At 42.4% G+C, this 23,763-nt stretch overlaps 1 protein-coding gene across 1 annotated transcript; it reads right to left on the bottom strand.

Annotated features, from left to right (window-relative positions):
* Positions 1–1,907: 1,907 nt before the first annotated feature.
* Positions 1,908–17,059, bottom strand: LOC126484086 (ejaculatory bulb-specific protein 3-like). The gene is made up of 2 exons (XM_050107459.1): positions 16,813–17,059; positions 1,908–2,310 (listed from the first exon to the last, which is right to left on the bottom strand). Exons 1-2 carry the CDS (start codon positions 17,006–17,008, stop codon positions 2,111–2,113), a joined length of 396 nt encoding a protein of 131 aa, XP_049963416.1. The 5' UTR covers positions 17,009–17,059; the 3' UTR covers positions 1,908–2,110.
* Positions 17,060–23,763: the final 6,704 nt, after the last annotated feature.

Below are 23,763 nucleotides of genomic sequence, written 5' to 3'. Positions count from 1 at the left end.
TATATTTTGCACCGTTTGTTCGAGAGCAAGCATCCCATCAGTCAATACTCCCTCCACACCCAACCCAAACCGCTGCAAGTGCGGTGAGCTACGTCATCTGTTGGCGCGTCATATGTTCAACAATCCTCATTTATTTTTGGGGTATTTTCGACATCTGCGACCCCATGTTTCTCACATAATATTACTTGTCTTAGTGTCATCTATGTAGCTTCGAGGATTTTCAAACGTTAGTAATAATCGTCCTGTAAAGTTAGAGTTGTGTTGTATTGTCAATTAGTCCCACTACCTGTTGCGAAGTAAATAATGAATCAATACGTGATCCATGACGGTGCCTACCAACCACCTGGAGACGCATTTTTGTGAAATATTTGAATGTGTGCAATGTGCATGTATAAGCTGTACTCTCATAGATGCTTATTGCATAGTACAAAGTATATGTGTAGCTGTAATCTCTACCATAGTTTCACATGTTGATTCTGGTATTTGAAAAATAAATGTAATTACTGGTAACTTACGCAATCATTACTACACTCCTACGAATCAGTGATAACAGTAACGATTTTTAAAAATAATTGGCTTTCACAGATGAAACGAAATTGAGCCGCTTCGTTTTTACACCTCAGAAAGTTTCCTTTTAGCCGTCGGGGGTCATTACCCCCAAGTTCGCTACTAGTGTTATACATAATGATTCAAATACAGTTACAGAAAAGTGGGACTTGGAAAGGGCTTGATATTTTCAAGCTGTTAATTATCGGTCGGCGTACCAAAACGCCGTAGACACTGGCGAGCAGATTGATGCCGTATTCCTGGACTTCAGGAAGGCATTCGATACGGTTCCGCACCTACGTTTAGTGAAGAAAATACGAGCTTACGGAATATCGGACCAGGTTTCTGATTGGATTCAGGATTTCCTAGAAGAAAGAACACAACATGTCATTCTTAACGGTTCAAAATCTGCAGATGTAGAGGTAATTTCGGGAGTACCGCAGGGAAGCGTGATAGGACCTTTATTGTTTACAATATACATAAATGACTTAGTTGACAACATCGGTAGCTCCGTGAGGCTATTTGCAGATGACACGGTTGTCTACAAGAAAGTAGCAACATCAGAAGACTCGTACGTACTCCAGGAGGACCTGCAGAGGATTAATGCATGGTGCGACAGCTGGCAGCTTTCCCTAAACGTAGATAAATGTAATATAATGCGCATACATAGGGGCAGAAATCCATTCCAGTACGATTATGCCATAGGTGGTAAATCATTGGAAGCGGTAACGACCGTAAAATACTTAGGAGTTACTATCCGGAGCGATCTGAAATGGAATGATCACATAAAACAAATAGTGGGAAAAGCAGGCGCCAGGTTGAGATTCATAGGAAGAATTCTAAGAAAATGTGACTCATCGACGAAAGAAGTAGCTTACAAAACGCTTGTTCGTCCGATTCTTAAGTATTGCTCATCAGTATGGGACCCTTACCAGGTTGGATTAATAGAAGAGATAGACATGATCCAGCGAAAAGCAGCGCGATTCGTCATGGGGACATTTAGTCAGCGCGAGAGCGTTACGGAGATGCTGAACAAGCTCCAGTGGCGGACACTTCAAGAAAGGCGTTACGCAATACGGAGAGGTTTATTATCGAAATTACGAGAGAGCACATTCCGGGAAGAGATGGGCAACATATTACTACCGCCCACATATATCTCACGTAATGACACAACGAAAAGATCCGAGAAATTAGAGCAAATACGGAGACTTACAAGCAGTCGTTCTTCCCACGCACAATTCGTGAATGGAACAGGGAAGGGGGGATCAGATAGTGGTACAATAAGTACCCTCCGCCACACACCGTAAGGTGGCTCGCGGAGTATAGATGTAGATGTAGATGTAGAAAACGTGAAACACAAATTTAACAATACAAATTTATTTCATAGCATAATTATTGTAACATTGTGAACAAGTGCAAGTTAAGAAATTGCGTTGAGTGCCCAAATTGGATTAAGTTGTCACATGAATTTATTGTAACGGACAATTTCGGGGAAGGAATAATATTTGCTGTTGAATTGTGTACAACTGTGACAGCTCTCAAGCGAGTCGGACTGGCGTGGCGCTCAGAAATTGATCCCGCGCTGCTTCCAGGTCTCAGCGAAGTCCTTGGTGCACTCGCACGTAGGGTCGAAAAACTTGGCCTTCAGTGTGGCCCACTCTGCAGAGTACTTCTCTGTTATGTGCTTCAAGGTCTTGACGGTCTTCTCCAGTTGGCTAGGCGTGCAGTCGCTGCATCCCGTCGCCACGAATTTTGGCAGTCTGCCTGGAGACATGCCAAAGAAAATCATGTGAAATACTGCCATTGCAAACTACACAAAGAGTACGTAACGTGGCAAGATTTTGCCACCGTAAGTTTAATATACTTGTAGATTTATATTTATAAAAAAGCACTCTTTGTAGTGCACAACTGGATTATTAATCATATAAACGGTTTATACCTGTAGCACCACGTACTAACAATTTCCGTATTATTATATACCAGGAGTTACTTAGCGCTGAACACTGATAGAAAAAGCAAAATGGAGCACCCGTTCCTCAGAAACCACTGTCAGCTAAAGTGAGCTGGAAAGCGATTTTTCGTGTTCTGTATCAGCAGACATTTACTGCCATGAGAGACAGCACAACAGGCGGCGGAACCTTATGATGCCAAGGCGGCAGAACACCGTAGTGCCGCCAAAGCGGAGGGAAAGTTTGTCTCTGGTGCGATAAAATGTATTTCAGACTACCATACTTGGAGAAAAAGCGTCTGGGGTGGGGATGGGAGGGGGAAAAATGGTTCAAATGGCTCTGAGCACTATGGGACTTAACATCTGAGGTCATCAGTCCCCTAGAACTTAGAACTACTTAAACTTAAGTAACCTAAGGACGTCACGCACATCCATGCCAGAGGCAGGATTCGAATCTGCGACCGCAGCGGTCGCGCGGTTCCAGACTGAAGCGTCTAGAACCAGTCGGCCACATCGGCCGGCTGGGACGGGGAGAGTAGAAGGCAAAAGGAGATGTCTTTAGTGCGGACAAATGCGAGTCATGAGTTGACCTCTGAGGAGCCTTCTCATGGGAAGCAAAGGTAGACACTTCCGGCTGAAAAGTAGAGAAATGTTTTTGTTAGGCAGAGTTTCAAGGTTTTAGCAGGGGAACCAGAACCTTTCCGAAAATCTGTCGAAAGGAGTATGAGCTTTAGGTGATTGGCTGCCGATTAGTGACCTATACAGCGGAAGATAATGTTTTTGTCACGGCCACTGGGATTCGCCATCTGAGTGCAAACATAAACACCAAGTTCTAATGGTTCTACCACTATGGGATTTAAAATCTGAGGTCATCAGTCCCCCAGACTTAGAACTACTTAAAGTAACTAACATAAGGACATCACACACATCCATGCCAAGGGCACGATTCGAACCTGCGACTGTAGCAGCAGCACGGTTCCGGATTGTAGCGCCTAGAACCTCTCGGGCCAAACCTGCCGGTTAGACTCCAAGTGTCCAGGAGGGAGCGGAGTTTCACGTGAACAAGGACGTCCATCCAGGAATTGACCAAGAGCGCATCCCTACTGGGATTGATCAAAGGGATTTGTATCTAGTGCTCGAGCATGAGATTTTGCTGTCGAGAAAATCTGGCCGTTAGATTTTGAGAACTCTTGATTTCGCCACATGGTGCACATTAAGGCGATGCTGTGTAACAGAGATCTTATTCTGTTTCGTCGAGTCATGATTCTTTAGCTCTCTGTTGAATCTGACATACGCTAAATTGCTTCCTTGTGGGAGAACACTTAACTGGAATTTCTGTTCGTGTCTAGTGAGGAAACAAAAGAAATAGTGGTTTGTATTCTGACATGTATTGAGGTAATTTCAGACCACTGAGTTTTCAGATGGCATATTGCGTCCATTGTGTAAGCAAAGACTTATATGTACGCCATCTGCACAGCTGCCGATACCCCCAATGAGTAAACCAGCGGTGCAGTACGACTGCTGTTCGTACATCAGTGTATGATAGGTGCACTCCGGATAAACACTCAAATTAAATATGAAGAGTTTCACGTGGTTCCCCACTGAGCATTTTTTGAAAGATTCAGTTAGGTTGTAGATCTTCTGTTTCTCATCGCTACGCTGTATCAGCCAGCTACGTATGTCTGTTTATCCATCGTGGATACAGGGTAGTGGCTGGTCAGATATTTCCCGAGGAAAGTCGTAAAACAGCATTATATTTTCAGATGTTATTTTATTTAGAGAACAAGTTTCGGACCCTCATTAAAGCCATCTTCAGGCGCTAAAGCACACCACGTATACATAATCAGATACATTGGTACATGCATAACTGGAGCCATCAGTACCTGGATTCAGTGAATTTTTTGTACAATAACAGTGGATACCTGCTACTCGAGGAAAGTGTGCTCAGTTGTTCTCAAGACCCGTAGCAGACTGCAGGTATTTATGGCTCCAATGTGTATCGATCTATCTGACGGTACACTTGGAGTCAATAGGGACCTGAAGAAGGTATTAATGAGACGCCTAAACTAGAGATCTTCATAAAGTAACATATGAAAATAAACAGCTGTTGGCTACTTTTCTTTCGTAAAAATCCATTGGTAAATAAGCTTACTGTCCTAATAAATGAGGTCACAGTTTAAAGAAAGTCAAACATATGTTGAGCTAATCTCCAAATTACATGTGGGCTAGAATCTGATAGTGTGTACTATAAAAATATTTACACGACAATTTTGCTCTCTGCTTGTGTTGCGGGAACAAAAAATTTAGGGTGTCCACGCTGTGATTAGTTCTACTAGCATCCAGAGACCAATAACTGATGTGCGAAAGTGATGTGGCGAAAATACCTTGATACTTCGTTTTATGGAAATCCCTAGCTGAAGACTATCAATGGTAGGGCCGTTATAATCAGTTGCAGGCGTGAAAATTCCATTGTAGAGGTAATATTAAGCAGCCACACATTCACACATCATATGTTACAAACACCATGTGGGTTCGTAAGTGATGTTGCTTAAACGAAACGTATCCGGAAAATAACGAGTCCCCCTTCGTCATGTATACGCTGTTAATTGTTAAAAGTACAACACATTGAAGGCAGCACGCAAAATCCGTCAAATTGGCATCATGCGCTTGGATATGCAAGCGGTTGGCTGTCCAGTGCAACTGCACGGAATGGGACGTAATAATAGATTACTCAATGGGTTTGTCACACAGATATCACAACTGAAGTTTATTTTTGAAAATATCATGTTATGTCGCCTGTAAGTAGAAGAAAATTCTATATGTCGAAATTCGACAGTGGCGCGATCGATCCATCATACTGCTTTTCATAACGTCACTCAGGAGCTCTACATCTTCAGGCATCTAGCATTAGGAGTAAAGATGTTTTGTTTTCTTGGTAACGCACGACTGCACAACTGCATCACAGACCTTTAATAGAAAATAATTAAACACACAATATCCAACACGACCCAGGAAACATAAAAATTATCAAAAAAAGAGAAATCGCTTTATGGAACAACAAAACACAGAGATTTGCAAACATAACAATACTGCGTATGCCGTTCACCCATCTCGTAATCTATGCGTTATAAACGTGTTCTTTCTAACCAGAAAGAATGGTGTGACAACTGTAGAAAAAAGGATTTCGAACTATAAACTCAATAAATCGAAAAGTCAAATTAAGGCGTTAGGCAAATAAAACAGAAGGTAACATTAAGCAGAACTGTGGTATAAAATATTCTCGGACTTCTTGATGCATCAATTCGCGGAAAAACGTTAGCTTTCAACGATTTTCACCATCGTCAGCGTCAGGGTCAGCTGACAGTCAAAATCGCTGCTGTGGTGGTGTTCTATAGCCCAAGGACGGCTTGTGATAAGTCGGTAGATTCCGTCATGCTGTCGAAAATGGTGTCAACGTCAACTCTGGTGGCGCCACCGCCCCTGCCATCGCGTAAACATTACGAACAGTATCTTCGGCTCTTCTACGCATCGAGAGCCCGCTTCCGAACACCGCTAGAATTATATCTGCCGTCACGGTTGAAGGTTTTCTCACACATTCTTATTTCTACAGCCGCATTAATTATAAGAGTTCCAGTACGTGGGAGCCTGGGCCAAGACTTTTGTTTCGTCAAACTTTATTTTATGTTTGTGAGGCTGTGCTCAGCAACTGCGGGTTTATTCAGCTCACGATTTTTAATGTGCCGTTTATGTTGTGCACTGCGGTCGGAAACGGTGCGGATAGGCTGACCGATGTAATTACTTCCGCATTCACATAGGCTGTTGTAAATTCCAGGAATCCTGAGGCAGAGACTGTCCTTAACAGGGCGCAGCATCTGCTTTATCGTCTTAAGAAGGTCAGAAAACGGACCTGATACCTCTTTTCCCAGGTCTCTGCCTATTTTTATGGATGTAGCGCCGAAGAAGGGAAGAAATGCAATTGGTGACTCATCATGTGAATGTTCAAGATTTTCAGGTCTCCTTTTCTTGGTGAAGACTGACTTGATATCACGTGATGCACAGCCGTTTTTCGGAATGCAAGTGGTCTTCGTCAGGGTTTTAGCTCTGTGTCCCAGTGTATTCAAAGCTGTTCCCTTTTGTACTGGATAGTGAAAACTCTGGGCATTCAGATATGCGTCGGATGTGGGTCGGTTTGAGGTACGCTGATTGGCCGAGACGTCCAACCGTCTTTCGTAATACCGGAACATCTAAAAACGGCAACCTTCGCTCTCTCTCTCTGCCTCGACGGTGAAGTGGATGTTTTGGTACTTGCTGTTCATATGTTCCTCGAAGTGTTCAAGAGTTTCTTCACCGTGTGGCCAGACCATACATGTGTCGTCAACATAACGATGAGATGAAGCTAGACGAAGGAGTGCTGAATTTAATTCGCGTTTTACAAAATGTTCCATAAAAATGTTGGCCATTGCTGGAGACAACGGAGTAACCATAGCCATTTCGGCCGACATTTCATAAAATATACCGCCGTACAAGAAGTAGGTGGTCATCATAACATGATGGAACAACTTTATCGTTTGAGGATGAAAATGCTATGCCAACAATTTCAATGTGTCCTCAAGAGGAACTTTTGTAAACAGTGAGACCACATACAGGCTGATTAACAGATCGTTTGGGCCAACTCTAATGTGTTTAATTTCCTCAGTGAACATCAGAGAGTTTTTGATATGTTGATGTGTTGACTCCAACTATCGGAGTCATCAACTTAGTTAAATATTTGGCCATTTTGTAAGTAGGACAACCAATGGTGCTAACAATTGATGTCAAAGGAATACCTGCCTTGTAGACTTCAGGTAATCCGTACAGCCAATTCGGTCTAGGGGCTCGTGCTCTTAAGATTATTGATGCCATTCTCTGGTTGACCAGAATTCTTCAGGAGGTCTACCGTTTTTCTATTGTATGAAAGAGTTGGTTCCTTTTTAGGCATTTGTACGTGCTATCTTCCAACAACTATGCCACTTTGCTGTGATATTCAGTGGTATTAAGAACAACCGTGCCGTTTCCCTTGTCTGCTGGAACTACCACAGGAACTTCATCTTTCCGCAAACACGAAGCCCTTCTCCCTCTACTCTGCTAGTGTTAGATTTGGGTTACTTGACTGAGGCTAAAATGTGACTGATGGTAAGTCTCTGTTGTTTCATCATGGACAAGGGACATCAGCTGGACAAGTAAGTTATTATCAATGAAATTTCCCAACAGCCGTATGTTTGTGATGTTATTATATTTAAGTTTGACTACCAGTTGCAGTATTCCTCTATGTCATCTTCAGCTCTCATATGCATCTGTCAAAATAAACGATATTGTTATAAAGTGTCATATACTCTTGCATTTCGTGAATTCAAACTGTATCCCAAGTGCTTCGTTCGAAGACTTGATTGCAACAAGCGGTCGGAAACGGTGCGGATGGACTAACCGACGTAATTGCTTCCGCATTCAGGTGGGACGTTGCAAATTCCGGGAATCCTGGGGCCGAGACTGTCCTTAACTTGGCGTAGCATCTGCTATATCTTCTTAGTAGGTCGGAAAACAAATCTGTATACCTCGTCTTCCCAGGACCCTGCCAATTTTGCTAAATGCAGCGCCGCAGAATGGAAGGAATGCAATCAGTGGTTCATCACGTGAATGTCCAACATATTAATGTTTCCTTTTTCTTTTTGAATGCTGACTTGATATCACGAGATCCACAGCCGTTCTTCCGAAACACTTGCTCCAAATGATTGGTTTCGGTATCCAAGTGGTCTTCGTCAGAAACGGTTTTTGCTCTTTTACCCAGTGCATTCGAAGCCACTCTCTTCTGCACTGGATGATGAAAACTCTTGGCGCTCAGATATAAAACAGTGTGCGTCAGCTTGCGGTACACTGAGTGGCCGAGACATTCATCCCATAATGTTAGCAGAGCATGGAAGAGAGCTGTCGGTGCAGAGGAGAGCCATAGATAATCGTCGCAATGTTTACTCTACGATGGGACCGGCAGCGCCACCAGCACAGACATTTACACCGTCTGCGACAGCGTGACGTAACTACCGACCAATCAGAAACCGTCTTTGGGCTGTATAAGGCCACCACACCAGCGATTTTAAGTCACTAGCGTCACACGCTAACGGTGGTGAAAATCTTCTACATCTCGAGATTTTATACTGAACTAACGCGGCAAGAAGTCCGAGAATGTTTTATCCAACAGTGCCGTCGGAAAAGACTTCGTTCTCATATAAAGTAGAACTACTTATTGTAGACGAAGCATGTTGCTGTATGTTAATGCCGAGTAATTCTATAATAAGAACGAGAAACAGTGGCATACAGAAAAAGGACCTATATTGAAAAATAAAAAGTTGAGATCCAAGAAAATTGTAGAAACAGATGTGGGAAGATCTCCTGGAGCAACAGATATACGACCACAGAAAAAGGTTAAGACATGTTCACTACTGGGCGCCTACACTGGCGAAGGATGATGGCGATGATTCTCTGTTCAGTGACATTTAAGTGGTCGACAAACTAATATGAATACCATTCGATAACCATTTCGTTACCGCAGTCTACTTACTGAATGACCTCTCAAAAGGTTTCTTGCCATTTTTTACCTCAAAATATAGTTTCTCTGCAAGGATTCAGATACGCCAGTACGCCTGAGATTATTATATTACGATGTTGATCTGTTGTCATTTCGCAATTATCTGACATAAGAGAGGAAGCTTTTAGCATCTGCTTCTATGGTGTACCCAAACCAAAAGTCGAAAATATATTTGTGTCATTAGTATCACTTCTATTTAGGACGTTGGCGTTACTAAGAAGTCGTTGGAAAGCGATCGCCTGCTTACAACAATAGTGGAGGAAATGTTGGATTTACTAATAAATATAGAGTGACATTAACGACGGGTGCCATCACTAACGAGAACGTCTACACGATGGTAGAACTACTGAGCATTACGTTCCTGTACAGAATGGTATCAAATGAACATTGCACAGGATGCTGTATAAACAGTGAATTCACGTACAATTTTTTTGTAATGTGAGAATTATATGCTGGATGGTGTCACACATGAGCATGTGTCCGTACCGACTCAGCCCGCCCTTCACATACAAACATTAACTTCCTCTCTCTCCTTTTTTTATTATTATTTTTTGAGAATCACCAGTCTCCTGACTCGTTTGATGCGGCCCTCCATCAATTCCTCTAGTTTGGTGAAATCTTTGTCTCAGAGCAGCAGTTGCAATCTACGTCCTCAATTATTTGCTGTATTTATTCCAATCTCTGCCTACGCTCATTTTCTACCGGATTAGAAATGACGTTTCGTTATATTCCATCGGTGTATAATAGCCATATGACGTGGAGGAAGAGACTCCATGATGAAGAGCCGCTGGAGCACGCTGAATCAGAGATTCTCTACAGGAAACGTACAGTGACGGCTGAGTTTCTAAGAACACTTTCCCCAAAAGTTAGTTTTTTGAATTTGAGTCTTTGTCCGAAATATAGTCTTAATTTCATACAATTTAAGCTTTCACGACTGGTACCGACATCTCTTAAAACTTCCAGGCTGATAGGCCATGATCGACGTGTAAGACTTTCTCATAAAGTATGGAAATAGCTAGAATTTTACGTACAAGCAAGCCACCTAACAGTTATGTCTCGCAGGCACACAGGAAGGGGTTGAGGGATGTCAGTATAGATAAAAACATTATCTTTCTTATCGCCGACAAGAGTAATGCCGCGGTCCTGATGACGAGTGAAGACTATCATGAAAGGATCAATAATATTGTGGATCCCACAACTTGTAGAAAACTTCAGATGGATTCGACTTCAAAGATTTTCAAAATCACTAATCGATTGGTGAAAGCGTCTTCTCTCTCTCTTGACGATAAGAAGCTACCTCCCAAAACTTTGCGTACCCGCCTAGTCTCTACGGATTATACAAGGCGCACAAACCGCAGATTCCTCTCAGGACTATTGTGAGTGCTATGGGGTCACCCTCCTACGATTTAGCTTGACACCTTGCCTCAATGTTGTAACTTCATGTTGGTGGAACTGAAAGTCACATTAAATATTCGGATCATTTCATTAACATATGAAAAGAAATGCTTGTGGGTCAAGGTGAATTCCGATTAATATGGATGTAACTTTGTTTACCATGATTCCAGTGAAAGAAGCTATCTCATGTATAACGAATATTTTCGCAGTTGATATTACGGAGTTATTCAGACACTGCCTCACACCTTCCTATTTTGAATACAATAATGATTTCTATGAACAGATTGACGGGGAGGCCATGGACAGTCCTCTTAGTGCCGCTGTTGCCAATTTGTTTATGGACGATGCAGACTGACAGGAAAAGACCAGCCAGATGGTACAATTATGCCGATGGTATTTTCGTAGCATGTACACTTGGTGCAGAGGAATTGGATGCCTTCCTGATACATCTCAACAGTATCAATCAAAAATATAGTTATTAATGGAGAAAGGGAATAATGGCCAACTGAAGTTCTTGGCTGTGTCTGTTATCAGGCGAGGGTACGGGACACAGAGCGATGGGGTATACAGAAACGCTACGCATACTGACCGATACCTGCGCAAAGATTCTGTTGTTGTTGTTGTTGTGGTCTTCAGTCCTGAGACTGGTTTGATGCAGCTCTCCATGCTACTCTATCCTGTGCAAGCTTCTTCCTCTCCCAGTACCTACTGCAACCTACATCCTTCTGAATCTGCTTAGTGTATTCATCTCTTGGTCTCCCTCCACGATTTTTACCCTCCACGGTGCCCTCCAATAGTAAATTGGTGATCCCTAGATGCCTCAGAACATGTTCTACCAACCGATCCCTTCTTCTAGTCAAGTTGTGCCACAAACTCCTCTTCTCCCCAATCCTACTCAATACCTCCTCATTAGTTACGTGATCTACCCACCTTATCTTCAGCATTCTTCTGTAGCACCACACTTCGAAAGCTTCTATTCTCTTCTTGTCCAAACTAGTTATCGTCCATGTTTCACTTCCATACATGGCTACACTCCATACAAATACTTTCAGAAACGACTTCCTGACACTTAAATCTATACTCGATGTTAACAAGTTTCTCTTCTTGAGAAACGCTTTCCTTGCCATTGCCAGTCTACGTTTTATATCCTCCATCATCGGTTATTTTACTCCCTAAATAGCAAAACTCCTTTACTACTTTAAGTGTCTCATTTCCTAATCTAATTCCCTCAGCATCACCCGACTTAATTTGACTACATTCCATTATCCTCGTTTTGCTTTTGTTGATGTTCATCTTATATCCTCCTTTCAAGATATTGTCCATTCTGCTTAAACTGCTCTTCCAAGTCCTTCGCTGTCTCTGACAGAATTACAATGTCATCGGCGAACCTCAAAGTTTTTACTTCTTCTCCATGAATTTTAATACCTACTCCGAATTTTTCTTTTGTTTCCTTTACTGCTTGCTCAATATACAGATTGAATAACATCGGGGAAAGGCTACAACCCTGTCTCACTCCTTTCCCAACCACTGCTTCCCTTTCATGCCCCTCGACTCTTATAACTGCCATCTGGTTTCTGTACAAATTGTAAATAGCCTTTCGCTCCCTGTATTTTATCCCTGCCACCTTCAGATTTTGAAAGAGAGTATTCCAGTTAACATTGTCAAAAGCTTTCTCTAAGTCTACAAATGCTAGAAACGTAGGTTTGCCTTTTGTTAATCTTTCTTCTAAGATAAGTCGTAAGGTCAGTATTGCCTCATGTGTTCCAACATTTCTACGGAATCCAAACTGATCTTCCCCGAGGTCGGCTTCTACCAGTTTTTCCATTCGTCTGTAAAGAATTCGCGTTAGTATTTTGCAGCTGAGACTTATTAAACTGATAGTTCGGTAATTTTCACATCTGTCAACACCTGCTTTCTTTGGGATTGGAATTATTATATTCTTCTTGAAGTCTGAGGGTATTTCGCCTGTCTCATACATCTTGCTCATCAGATGGTAGAGTTTTGTCATGACTGGCTCTCCCGAGGCCATCAGTAGTTCTAATGGAATGTTGTCTACTCCCGGGGCCTTGTTTCGACTCAGGTCATTCAGTGCTCTGTCAAACTCTTCACGCAGTATCTTATCTCCCACTTCGTCTTCATCTACATCCTCTTCCATTTCCATAATATTGTCCTCAAGTACATCGCCCTTGTATAAACCCTCTATATACTCCTTCCACCTTTCTGCCTTCCCTTCTTTGCTTTGAACTGGGTTGCCATCTGAGCTCTTGATATTCATACAAGTGGTTCTCTTCTCTCCAAAGGTCTCTTTAATTTTCCTGTAGGCAGTATCTATCTTACCCCTAGTGAGACAAGCCTCTACATCCTTACATTTGTCCTCTAGCGATCCCTGCTTAGCTATTTTGCACTTCCCGTCGATCTTATTTTTGAGACGTTTGTATTCCTTTTTGCCTGCTTCATTTACTGCATTTTTATATTTTCTCCTTTCATCAATTAAATTCAATATTTCTTCTGTTACCCAAGGATTTCTATTAGCCCTCGTCTTTTTACCTACTTGATCGTCTGCTGCCTTCACTACTTCATCCCTCAGAGCTACCCATTCATCTTCTACCGTATTTCTTTCCCCCATTCTTGTCAATTGTTCGCTTATGCTCTCCCTGAAACTCTCCACAACCTCTGGTTCTTTCAGTTTATCCAGGTCCCATCTCCTTAAATTCCCACCTTTTTGCAGTTTCTTCAGTTTCAATCTGCAGTTCATAACCAATAGATTGTGGTCAGAATCGACATCTGCCCCAGGAAATGTCTTACAATTTAAAACCTGATTCCTAAATCTCTGTCTTACCATTATATAATGTATCTGATACCTTTTAGTATCTCCAGGATTCTTCCAGGTATACAACCTTCTTTTATGATTCTTGAACCAGGTGTTAGCTATGATTAAGTTATGCTCTGTGCAAAATTCTACAAGGCGGCTTCCTCTCTCATTCCTTCCCCCCAATCCATATTCACCTACTATGTTTCCTTCTCTCCCTTTTCCTACTGACGAATTCCAGTCACCCATGACTATTAAATTTTCGTCTCCCTTCACTACCTGAATAATTTCTTTTATCTCGTCATACATTTCCTCTATTTCTTCAGCATCTGCAGAGCTAGTTGGCATATAAACTTGTACTACTGTAGTAGGCATGGGCTCTGTGTCTATCTTGGCCACAATAATGCGTTCACTGTGCTGTTTGTAGTAGCTAACCCGCACTCCTATTTTTTATTCATTATTAAACCTACTCCTGCATTACCCCTATTTGATTTTGTATTTATAACCCTGTAATCACCTGACCAAAAGTCTTGTTCCTCCTGCCACCGAACTTCACTAATTCCCACTATATCTAACTTTAACCTATCCATTTCCCTTTTTAAATTTTCTAACCTACCTGCCCGATTAAGGGATCTGACATTCCACACTCCGATCCGTAGAATGCCAGTTTTCTTTCTCCTGATAATGACGTTTTCTTGAGTAGTCCCCGCCCGGAGATCCGAATGGGGGACTACTTTACCTCCGGAATATTTTACCCAAGAGGACGCCATCATCATTTAATCATACAGTAAAGCTGCACGTCCTCGGGAAAAATTACGGCTGTAGTTTCCCCTTGCTTTCAGCCGTTCGCAGTACCAGCACAGCAAGGCCGTTTTGGTTAATGCTACAAGGCCAGATCAGTCAATCATCCAGACTGTTGCCCCTGCAACTACTGAAAAGGCTGCTGCCCCTCTTCAGGAACCACATGTTTGTCTGGCCTCTCAACAGATACCCCTCCGTTGTGGTTGCACCTACGGTACGGCCATCTGTATCGCTGAGGCACGCAAGCCTCCCCACCAACGGCAAGGTCCATGGTTCATGGGGGGGACAAAGATTCCACCCCAGACAAAAAAGAAGTGTGAATATAACCTTGGTGGACAGAGCGCATAAAAATTGTCTACCGACTTATTTAGAAGACGAGATTTAACAACTACTGTCGATATTCAAGAAGAATAGTTGTTCGAACAAGAAAATAGATCGAGCACTTCGGCCGGCCGGAGTAGCCGTGCGGTTCTAGGCGCTGCAGTCTGGAACCGCTCGACCGCTACGGTCGCAGATTCAAATTTTGCCTCGGGCATGGGTGTGTGTGATGTCCTTAGGTTATTTAGGTTTAAGTAGTTCTAAGTTCTAGGGGACTGATGACCCCAGAAGTTAAGTCCCATAGTGCTCAGAGCCATTTTCGAGCACTTCGCCCTAGGGTTAGAATCAGGATCGACGTGGAAAAGCAGCCACCCAAAGGGGAAGATTTCCTTCCGTTCATCATTACGATTACATATCGCATTGGGAAAGAGTTGAGCAAGTATGGTATGTAAACTACCTTCAGTCCCACTAGGAAGATAAAAGAATGTTTAAGATCGGCAAATGATACACGACACCCTTTCGTCACACTGGGTGTATATAAAATTCTTTGTAATTGTGGTCTGGTTTATATAGGTACCACAAAAACTAGTGTTCACGCCCGTCTTGTTGAAAACAAGATGAATTGCAGCTTTGGACATTTGGATAATCGGCCTTAGCGGAACATCTTTCCCAAGACGGTGATCATGAAATTAAATTTCACGGAGATGGCTGTCATATCGAAAATATCGCGTTATCATTCCACTGCTTACGGATGGGCTACTGAGATTTATAAGCGCCGTAATAATTTTAAGGGAAAAGAGGAAAGTATTACATTAGTTAAAATTAGGATGCCAGCATTGCAGCGTAACAATGACGATCGATTACTTTCAATCGAAAATGTTGGCACTACAAGAGCTAACCTCTTAGCGACAACACGTGATGGACTGTAGCGCCCTCTGTACTGCTCATATATTCGGACTCCGTCGAGTTCTGGGTCCTGTTTGCCACTATACCTCTGAAGATGTGTCTCACAGACGGAGTGGAAACGTTAGGAGAAAGTTTTATACATCGCCCACGGCCTATTAGGCTAGACGTTTTAAGTGATGATAATCTTAAATTGTTCCGTTTAGTACTCATTTCGTGTACTCCAAAAACATAAAAAATTAAAAACCGGGTAAAAGGAAGGCAAAACTGGCAGTGATACGTCAATTATTAAAGTAAAACATTTGTCCAGAGATTAGCTAATAGTGAAATTAGGGGAAGTATGCAATGCAGGCTATCTTCTACTAATCGATGAATTATTGATGCTGCAGTGTGGAACTGGACATACAACATTTCCATTAGCTTTGTTGTCCGATTAAGTTAGAGTTGCAATTCAATAAACAATATTATACTACTAAAGTATAGTATCAACAGCTGGACCTTAAAATGATGAGAAAATAATTGACACTGATCAATCGGCAATGCTAAAATTACTTACATCGGCAATGGGGCTTTAAAGTTGACATAGGGGATTAATGTTGCCCGAAACGTCATCGTATAAGAATATCCGACAGAAAAGGAAACATCTCAACACTAATATGAAATGAAACATTCACTTTGGCACAAACATCTTGACACGGGTAATCGAAGAAGATTATTGGAAAGGTGATGAAAACTGGAGTCGCAGAGAGAAGAAGCGAAGATGATTCTCTTTTACATGGAAGCGTTCATGGTGCAAAAAGTTCAAGAGAAAGTCAAGACGAGATTGACCTGAGGTGGAAATAGGGGAGGCCTCACATTTTCGGTAGGAAGCAAATCTATACATCTTTGGGGATTAGATGAGGGTGCGAACAAAATATATAAAGCAGCCAGGCAGTAAACATTGTGATTGTCATATTGCATATAATTTTTTGTTTAGATTAAAACAAAAGGCGAACTGTAAGCTCTCTAAACGTTACCCTAAATGTCCTGAATATTTCTCAGCAGGACGTGAAATCTCCAATATGGTAGGACACAGAAATGCTGCAAATGAATGTGAGATTGTTTTGATAAAGATTAAATAATATGTCTTATTGACATCGCGTGATTTTTCTGTTATCAAGCTATTGTTGCTCGTGATGAAACACAATAGCATCTTATTATGCTCAGGCACCCGACAAGGAATAAGAAACGGAGTGACCTGAGAGGATGTCACGAAATCTCCTAAGCAACCGAACAGAATTTGTAGTTACTAACTTCTAGCATGATATGGTCATTTTGCATATCAAAGTGCTACACCATAATCCGTGAGCGTATTATTTAATCGAACATCTGTAGGTACCAGGAAAACAGGAAGAGAGGATTGACGAAGGTGAACAATGGAAGGAAGACACGACAGAGGCACCAGAAAGAGGGAATCTTAACTGCCGCACTTACTTTTGATCTCCTTTCCCTCTGCGGTGCACTTTCCGTCGTCTGCATCGAGCATGCACTGGATGTAGGATTTCAGGAGGCGGTCGTTGTTGAGAATCTCGTCCACGTCCAGGTTATCGATCTTGTCTTCCGCCGCAGCTTGAGCCGAAACGGCAAAGACGGCCACGAGGAAGCAGTAGAAGATCAGGTTTCTCGCCATGGCTACCTCTGTGCTCCACACAGACAGTGGTGAGCGATATCTGGTGAGCTCGTCTTATACCTCCGCTCTGACGTGTGAATACCTATGACGGAATAACGGGGTAACGAGGTGGGGCGCCTTCGTGAAGAATTAGCGCTCACACCTGCGATAATGCCAAACTTGCGTGGATTTTTCTCAACTTCCGCGGCCTTGAATAGCCAGTTCTCACTGTATTACCCCACCTGCAACTTGCAGTCTCACAGTTAACAGAAAACATCCTATGTGTAAGTAGCGATAACTGTATCATGCGCAGCATCTACGTGGAAGGCCGTGAGATGTCGAGTTTTGCGTTCCGTGCGAAAAGATAACCACATTTTCTCTATTAGTGGCGGAGAAGGGCATTCGTGGAACAACATTCTAGGAGAATGTACGTGTCAATCTGATGAACTATTGTAAATCATCTATATGAAAAATCTGCAGGCATCACAATAAACGAACTTCTTCAGGCTGTACCTTCGAGGGCAAATAGGTAAAAACCAATATCTATTCTCGACTCACCATCCCAACGTACAAACCGAGACAGATGTGAGTGCGAGGAACTGTCTTATTTGAGATATTTTTTGTCAAGACTGACAAAAAAATTCTTTTTTTAAACCAAATTTAAACACAGATTTCGAATTTTTAATATTGCTCAATGACGCATAAGTATAAGCGTAAATTTAAGCGGAATGTAAATCATTTATTTTTCGCCTGTGAAGTGTGTGCCACGAACCACCAACGAAACTACGTCGCAATTAAAATTATTTTCTTAATGTGGCCATTGTATAACATGCATGCCTATATCGCTTTCTTCGGTGAATCTTGCCTGGAATTTGAAACTTAATTCTGAAAATTATATCTCTATAGGTTTTTGAATATTTTTAGACGCCATCGTTTCAGCTACATAATTTTATCACAAAAGACGCATCAATTCTTATTTACTTCAGCTATGCGTGCTGTTGCGAAACACGTTTGCTGCTGGGGATGTGCGACCAACACGTTTTTTAAAGCATTCATTTCATAGTCAAACATCCGCCCAAATACGCTCTCAATAAACCGAGATGGAATAAAATTACGAAATCGTCCAAGTTGCACAGAAGTTTGTATTTGGTGAAATGGTCACCAGTTTCTGACCTTTGTACTCCATTATCAGACAATCAAAAAAATGGTTCAAATGGTTATGAGCACTATGAGACTTAACTTCTTAGGTCATCAGTCCCCTAGAACTTAGAACTACTTAAACCTAACTAACCTAAGTACATCACACACATCCATGCCAGAGGCAGGATTCGAACATGCGACCGTAACGGTCGCGCGGTTCCAGACTGTAGCGCCTAGAACAGCTCGGCCACCCTGGCCGGCATCAGACAATCCAGGTAAGTTCGGCAATAACATCATAACATGTTTACGCTGCTCACATGCTCGTGTAAGTGGAGGAATTCAAGATACTAGTTGTATCCAGTGCTACAAACGTACGATGATAGTCACCATTAAAATACAAACGAATTTCCGTGCATAGTGTGCTAGAAGTAAGTAATGTGAAATCGTTATTATTATTGCATATTTTGTCATAGAGCGTACAGCCTGCATTTTTCTCCATTCAGTCACATATTTCAATCAAATGACAGTTTCAGCAAAAATAAGTTTTTTGTGTATTTGTCTTCAGTAAATAAACGTCCTAAAGTTCAGATAACTGTGATTGATGCCTCTTGCCTGTGTTTCAGTATCACTCCGTCTACTGAACACTATAGACTAATATCCAAAAACTTGTAGGGCTACCTAAAACTACTGTAGAAACATAGGACACCGTCCCAAAGTCACACTGTATTAGTAATAGTTTCGGCGCCTTGGTCGCGTGATCAGTGTCCGTTGGGGACATAGAAATGTTGTGGTTCTGATAATCGGTTCGAGTAACAAATACATTTAGTTATTACCATATGTAGGTATTAAAACTGTGTGCTACACTGAGAGAGTGCGTCGCGCTGTGGATTACATAAGCCAGGGATGCTCGACATTGAAAATTTCGGTTGACTGTTTCAGCTTTCAGTATCTATATATATTTATTTTATTGCTTCTTCATGCATACTATCTCTATTAATAAGTCGTGTTTGGATACTTTTCCCTTGGAGTTGTTACGAAAATTCTTCTCAGCTTAGCAATTGAAATAATAATAGTGTCACCATGGGAATAATAACAATTAAGTATTCGTAAAAAAGCAAATGTGTACACTCTGACAGGAAAAAATCGCAATACCAAAAAATATGTAACGTAGAGTAATGTAATTTCAGAATTACTTTTGTCTTGTAAGTGATTAAGGACACTGCAAGATAACAGGTTAATGCAAGCGCGAGATAAGCCAATGCAAAAGGGAAGTCCAGTAATAACCGGTCAACCACCAGAATGATGAACACAGGCATGTAAATGTGTATGCATTATATTCTACAGGTGCCGTATCTCAGTCTGTAGGATGGAGTTCCATGCCTGTGGCACTTGCTCTGTCAATGCAGGGGTGGTTAATGTTGTTTGTGGATGAAGCTCGAGTTGCCATCCGATGATGGCACATTTGCGATCTATTGGAGACAGATCTGTTGATCAAGCAGGCCAAGGCAACGTGTCGACACTCGGTGGAGTACCTTGCGCTACAACAGCGGTATGTGAGCGAGCGTTACTCTGTTGGAAAACACGCCCTGTAATGCCATTGATGAATGGGAGCACAACAGGTCGAATCACCAGAATGACGTAGAAATATGCAGTCAAGGGTCGTGGGATAACAACGAGAGTGATTTTGCTGTCATGCGAAATCGCACCCTAGACCGTCTAGCATGGTAACAGGTAGGTTACAGACCCCCAACTGGCGTTCTTCAAACGAAGTAGAAACCATCACGGGCACCGAGAGAGAACCACTCAGCATTTCAATGAGCAGTCGCTTGAAACCACTAAGGTCGGAAATGGTGTTGGTTTGCGGTCAGTGGAAACCACGCTACATGGCATTTTCTCGGAGCTGTCGTTGCAGTAACCAATCTGTAAGAACTATTTCCGTTCCATTAGTGCCAACTGCTGCTCAGTTTGCTGCAGCAGATGCAATGCAATGCGCCAGAGCTATACTCCGATCACGATAATCTTACGTCTTCATAGGGCCATGTGGCCGTCCAGAGTCCGGTCTTCTTGTGACCGTGCATTCTCGTAACCACCGTCGCCAGCAGTCATGTACAGTGGCCACATTCCTACCAGGTCTTTCTACAATATCGCAGAAGGAACACCCATATTTTCGTAGTCCTGTTAAAAGGACCGGTTCAAAGTGAGTGAGGTGTTGATGACGGCGAGTTTTTTGCTTTAATGGAATTGTTGACTAACATCAACTCACCAAGTACAATCCCAAAGGTAACCAACGCCCACGACCGTTACAGCGTGTATGTAAAGCAAACGTGGTCTGCATCCTCATAGTGGCGCTACTACCGCCACTCTTATGCGACTGGCGCGTAGTTTGATGAGACATCATATTTCAGATGTAGAAACAGGCCTACCAACTTGAGTTTCTATCTTGCAACCATCTTTGTGTTGCGATAAACAGGATGACAGTTAATGAACTATATAAAAAAAAAACTAAATTAGTTGCAAACTAGAGCTTGTACACACTTTTTTCAACATGTAAACGTCACTACAGATATTCGAATTTAGGTTATGACACCTTCGACATGACAGCCTTCATTGGCGATGACGTGGCGCAGACGAATAGCGAAATTCTGAATGACCTGCTAGAGTGTCGGAATATCGATGCTGTCGATAACCTTCTGTTTTCAGCTCTGCAATGATTTTGGGGTTATTGCAGTATGCCTTGTCTTTAATACACCTACACAAAAAACAGTCGCATATCTTCATTTCCGGAGAATATGGCGGCCAATCGAGGTCCATGCCAGTGACCCGTGGCTACCCCAGAGTCAGAATGCGGTCCTCAAAGTACTCGTGCAGGACATCAAACACGCCCCTGCTTCGATGAGGTCGAGCTCCGTCTTGCATGAACCCCATCTTGTTGAAATCAGGGTCACTTTGGATGATAGGGATGAAATTATCTTTCAAAACTTTCACGCACCGTTCGGTAGTTACCGTGCCATCAAAGAATACCGCACCGAACATTCCACACAGCCACTCGTCGAGAGTGAAGAAACTTCTCGATCGCGAAATGCGGATTCTCAGTCCCCCAAATGCGCCAATTTTGATTATTGATGAACCCATTCGAAAGAAAGTGGGCTTCGTCGCTAAACTAAACCATGCATGCGAATATTGATTCCCATCGTGCCCCACGGCCAACCGTGTAGATTGAACGTCCTAAAGCAAACCGTTCAGAAGTTATGACGATTTTATGTTATATAGTTTAATAATTGTCTCCCTGTATATGCTGGCGGAAAAGAATTAATACACCTGGAAAGACGACGTCAATTCTGATCCAGTTACAGCATATACCATCTGGGGAATAATAGATAGACCGATAATCGTTCAACGTCTTCCGCCAACAGGTAGTATAGTTGAGTAGCTACTACAGCGCCTCCTGTGTCTACCCTGTAATAGGGAATGCTCACAGCCAAAAGGCTCAATTGGTGGTCACTTGTGAAGTAAATAGGCTCCCGTGCCATGGAGACGCACTCGAGCTTCCTACAGCGAAATGGTCGAGTTTGGAAGAGGTCAAATTGCGGTCTTCAGAGTGGTGTAACGATTATTTCACAAAATTGCCACACAAGTTGGACGTGCTGTGTCGATTGTGTAACGATGCTGCTGTCAATGATCATGTCAACATTGTGAGAAACCCATACTTTTGTGTGTATTATAGTAAATACGAACCTGGAAATGTGAACTTGCAACCTAAATGTGCTACTGAGCTACACTTACATGAAATTGAAAAGAATCCTATGTGTGTGAAAACCGATCTTATTCATAAGCTAATAAATAAGTGAACGAATAATTTCACGCTCAGTAAACTTGGTCAATGCGAACTGTTAAAAAAACTCAACTGCATGAGAAAAACTGTAATGTCGACCTGTATAAGACACGAAAATTATTCTACTTCGATTATTTTCATTCGCTTATGTCGTATCGTATTATATTTTGGGGTAACTCTTCCCATTTAAAAAGGATATTTTTGGCTCAGAAACGGGCGGTTAGAGCAATAAGTGGTGTCAGTTCACGAACCTCTTGTCGACCCCTGTTCACGAGTCTGGGTGTTTTGGCATTGGCTTCTCAATATATATATTCCTTACTGTCATTTCTCGTTAACTATATTAGCTTTTTCCCAAGAATATGCAGCTTTCACTCGGTTAATAGTCGGTAGAAACCAAACCGGCAATTGGATCGGACTTCCTTAACTCTTGTGCAAAAAGATGTGCAGTATACTGCTGCATAAATTTTCAGTAAGCTACCACTCGAATTCAAAAATCTTAGCAGTAATCAAAGCGCTTTCAAATCGAAACTGAATAATTTCGTCATGGGTCACTCCTTATATTCTGTCGAGAAGTTCCTTGAACAATTAAGCTGATCCTTATTGTATTGTTGATTGCTTTTACTTAAACTTATGGATTGATTTTTTTCGGGTTCATAAACATTTATTTTTAACAATATATGTTAATACTTTTATGTTGTAATTTCATGTACTGACAAGTTCCATGACCTTGGAGATTTGCTCCTTAATTTGGTCCCACAGAACTTGACGTGAAAATAAATAATAGCAAAATTTAACCTATAACACACGAAACTTCTGCACTGACATAAGGCCCTTGTAAAATATAGACTCTGACAGAACCTACATTTCAGAAAGGAAGCAAAACAATCACATACACTACTGGCCATTAAAAATGCAACACCGCGAAGAAGACGTGCTACAGACGTGAAATTTAACCGACAGAAAGAAGATGCTGTGATATGCAAATGATTAGCGTTTCAAAGCATTCACACAAGGTTGGCACCGGTGGCGACACCTACAACGTGCTGACATGAGGAGAGTTTCCAACCGATTTCTCATACACAAACAGCAGTTCACCGGCGTTGCCTGGTGATACGTTGTTGTGATGCCTCGTGTAAGGAGGAGAAATACGTACCATCACGTTTCCGACTTTGATAAAGGTCACATTGTAGCCTAACGCGATTGCAGTTTATCGTATCGCGACATTGCTGCTCGCGTTGGTCGAAATCCAATGACTGTTAGCAGAATATGGAATCGGTGGGTTCAGGAGTGTAATACGGAACGTCGTGCTGGATCCCAAAGGCCTCGTATCACTAGCAGTCGAGATGACAGGCATCTTATCCGCATGGCTGTAACGGATCGTGCAGCCGCGTCTCGAACCCTTAGTCAACAGATGGGGACGTTTGCAAGACAACAACCATCTGCATGTACAGTTCCACGACGTTTGCAGCAGCATGGACTATCAGCTCGGAGACCATGGCTGCGGTTATCCTTGACGCTGCGTCACAGACACGAGCGCCTGCGATGGTGTACTCAACGACGAACCTGGGTTCTGTTTACAGCATCATGATGGGCGCATCCGTGTTTGGCGACATCGCGGTGAACGCACATTGGAAGCGTGTATTCGTCATCGCCATACTGGCGTATCACCTGGCGTGATGGTATGGGGTGCCATTGGTTACACGTCTCGGTCACCTCTTCTTTGCCTTGATGGCACTTTGAACAGTGGACGTTACATTGCAGATGTGTTACGACCCGTGGCTCTACCCTTCATTCGATCCCTGCA

Source organism: Schistocerca serialis, chromosome 6 (assembly GCF_023864345.2).
Source record: "Schistocerca serialis cubense isolate TAMUIC-IGC-003099 chromosome 6, iqSchSeri2.2, whole genome shotgun sequence".
In the NCBI taxonomy this organism is placed as follows: Eukaryota; Metazoa; Arthropoda; class Insecta; order Orthoptera; family Acrididae; genus Schistocerca; species Schistocerca serialis.
Note: the sequence above shows the minus strand (reverse complement) of the source record. Positions and strands in the feature narration are given on the sequence as shown.